General features: G+C 44.3%; 1 protein-coding gene across 1 annotated transcript; it reads right to left on the bottom strand.

Moving 5' to 3' along the window:
• Positions 1-515: 515 nt before the first annotated feature.
• On the bottom strand, positions 516-958 carry LOC126505908 (60S ribosomal protein L22-like). The gene has a single exon (XM_050149146.1). It carries the CDS (start codon positions 956-958, stop codon positions 566-568), a length of 393 nt encoding a protein of 130 aa, XP_050005103.1. The 3' UTR covers positions 516-565.
• Between the last annotated feature and the right edge of the window lie 512 nt (positions 959-1,470).

Genomic DNA, 1,470 nt, shown 5'->3' with positions numbered 1-1,470 from the left:
TTTGGAGGTCTGTTCTCATTCCACCCTGTGGCTTCTGGGCATCACATTCAGACGGTTAGGCTTGGTGGCAAATGCCTTAACCTGCTGAGCCAGCTCAGCAGTCTTTTAGATACTTTCATGGTTTCATGTTTGTTTGTTTGTTTTTTTCTATTGGTTTGTTTGCTTTGTTTTTTGTGCATTCACAGTTTACAAAAATGTTTGCAATTACATTTTTACTCAGTTGTGTTTTCAATTAGATTAAACTGATTTTAGTTTTATGAGTATGGGTATTTTGTCTGCATATGTGCCTGTGTGTGTGTGTGTGTTTTCTGAAGAGACCAGAAGACAACACTGGAACCTGTGGAACTGGAGTGACAGGTAGTTGTGAGCTGCTTTGTATGTGGGTGCTGGAAACCCAGCCTGGATCTCTGGAAGAGCAGCCAGGGATCTTAACTACTAAGCCATCTCTCCACCCCCTAAAAATAATAGAAACACATATACTGCCTTTGCCTTTATGTAGTTGTGTATTTTTTTGTTCCTAAATTTTATTTATGAATTAATACAAAACATTCCAGACCAATGCATCTTAATCCTCCTCCTCCTCCTCCTCTTCATTCTGGTTAATCTGGAAGTAACACAGCTCATAGCTCTCTTTGCTGTTGGCGACAACATGCAACCAGTCTCGGAGATTGTTCTTCTTCAAATATTTTTTGGTGAGATATTTCAAATACCTTTTGGAGAAAGGCACCTCGGAAGTGACAGTGATCTTGCTCTTGCTCCGGTCGATGGTCGCAGCCCCTCCGCCGAGATTCCCAGCTTTGCCGTTCACCTTGATTCTCTCCTGGAGGAACTGCTTGAAATTAGCAGCGCCCATGATCCCATCTTCTACAGGGTGGGTGCAATCAAGGGTGAACTTCAAAACCTGCTTCTTTTTTTTTGTTTGCCCCCCCTTCGCCACAAGCTTTTTCACGGGTGCCATGGTGGCAGAGCTGTAGTTGTTTTTTTTAAGTCTGTTTTTTATTTTCGTATAAATCTGAATTGCTCCCTCTTGCTCTTTTTGTTTTCACCTAAAGGACTGTTCTTCCTTTTAGAGCAGGACGGAACATGCTTAAGTCTTCAGGAAGATAGTGTGCATTGTGCCTTAGCCTTTCTCTCCTGCTTCTGCAATGCCAGGATCAACAAGATGTGAGAGCTGAGAATCCTCTCAGGTCTTTCCTGGGCATGTGTTTTGGCCTGGGCTTGGGCACTGCCCTGTCCATCCGTCTGGGCTTCAGCAGTCCCTGGAAGATGGGTGGGCATATCTAAAGCATCCTGGTCCTCATAGTCTTCAGCGCCATCCTTGCCTCCGGCAGCTTCAGTGTCCAACAGTCGCTGCTGACTGCTTAGGGTTAAGGCTTGGGGAAATGGGATTTCTCCTGAGCGAGATTTCATAGTTGGATTGTCCAGAGAAATACAAGATAGGACAAATTAAGAGAGACAGATCTCTGGGAC

Source organism: Alexandromys fortis, unplaced genomic scaffold, assembly GCF_014885135.2.
Source record: "Alexandromys fortis isolate MF-2015 unplaced genomic scaffold, M_Fortis_MF-2015_v1.1 scaffold_67, whole genome shotgun sequence".
In the NCBI taxonomy this organism is placed as follows: domain Eukaryota; kingdom Metazoa; phylum Chordata; class Mammalia; order Rodentia; family Cricetidae; genus Alexandromys; species Alexandromys fortis.
This window is presented reverse-complemented; position numbering and strand designations above follow the sequence as displayed.

What these genes read in the sequence shown, in the direction of transcription:
- LOC126505908 (XM_050149146.1), bottom strand. Translation starts at nt 958, where the DNA reads ATGGCACCCGTGAAAAAGCTTGTGGCGAAGGGGGGGCAAACAAAAAAA.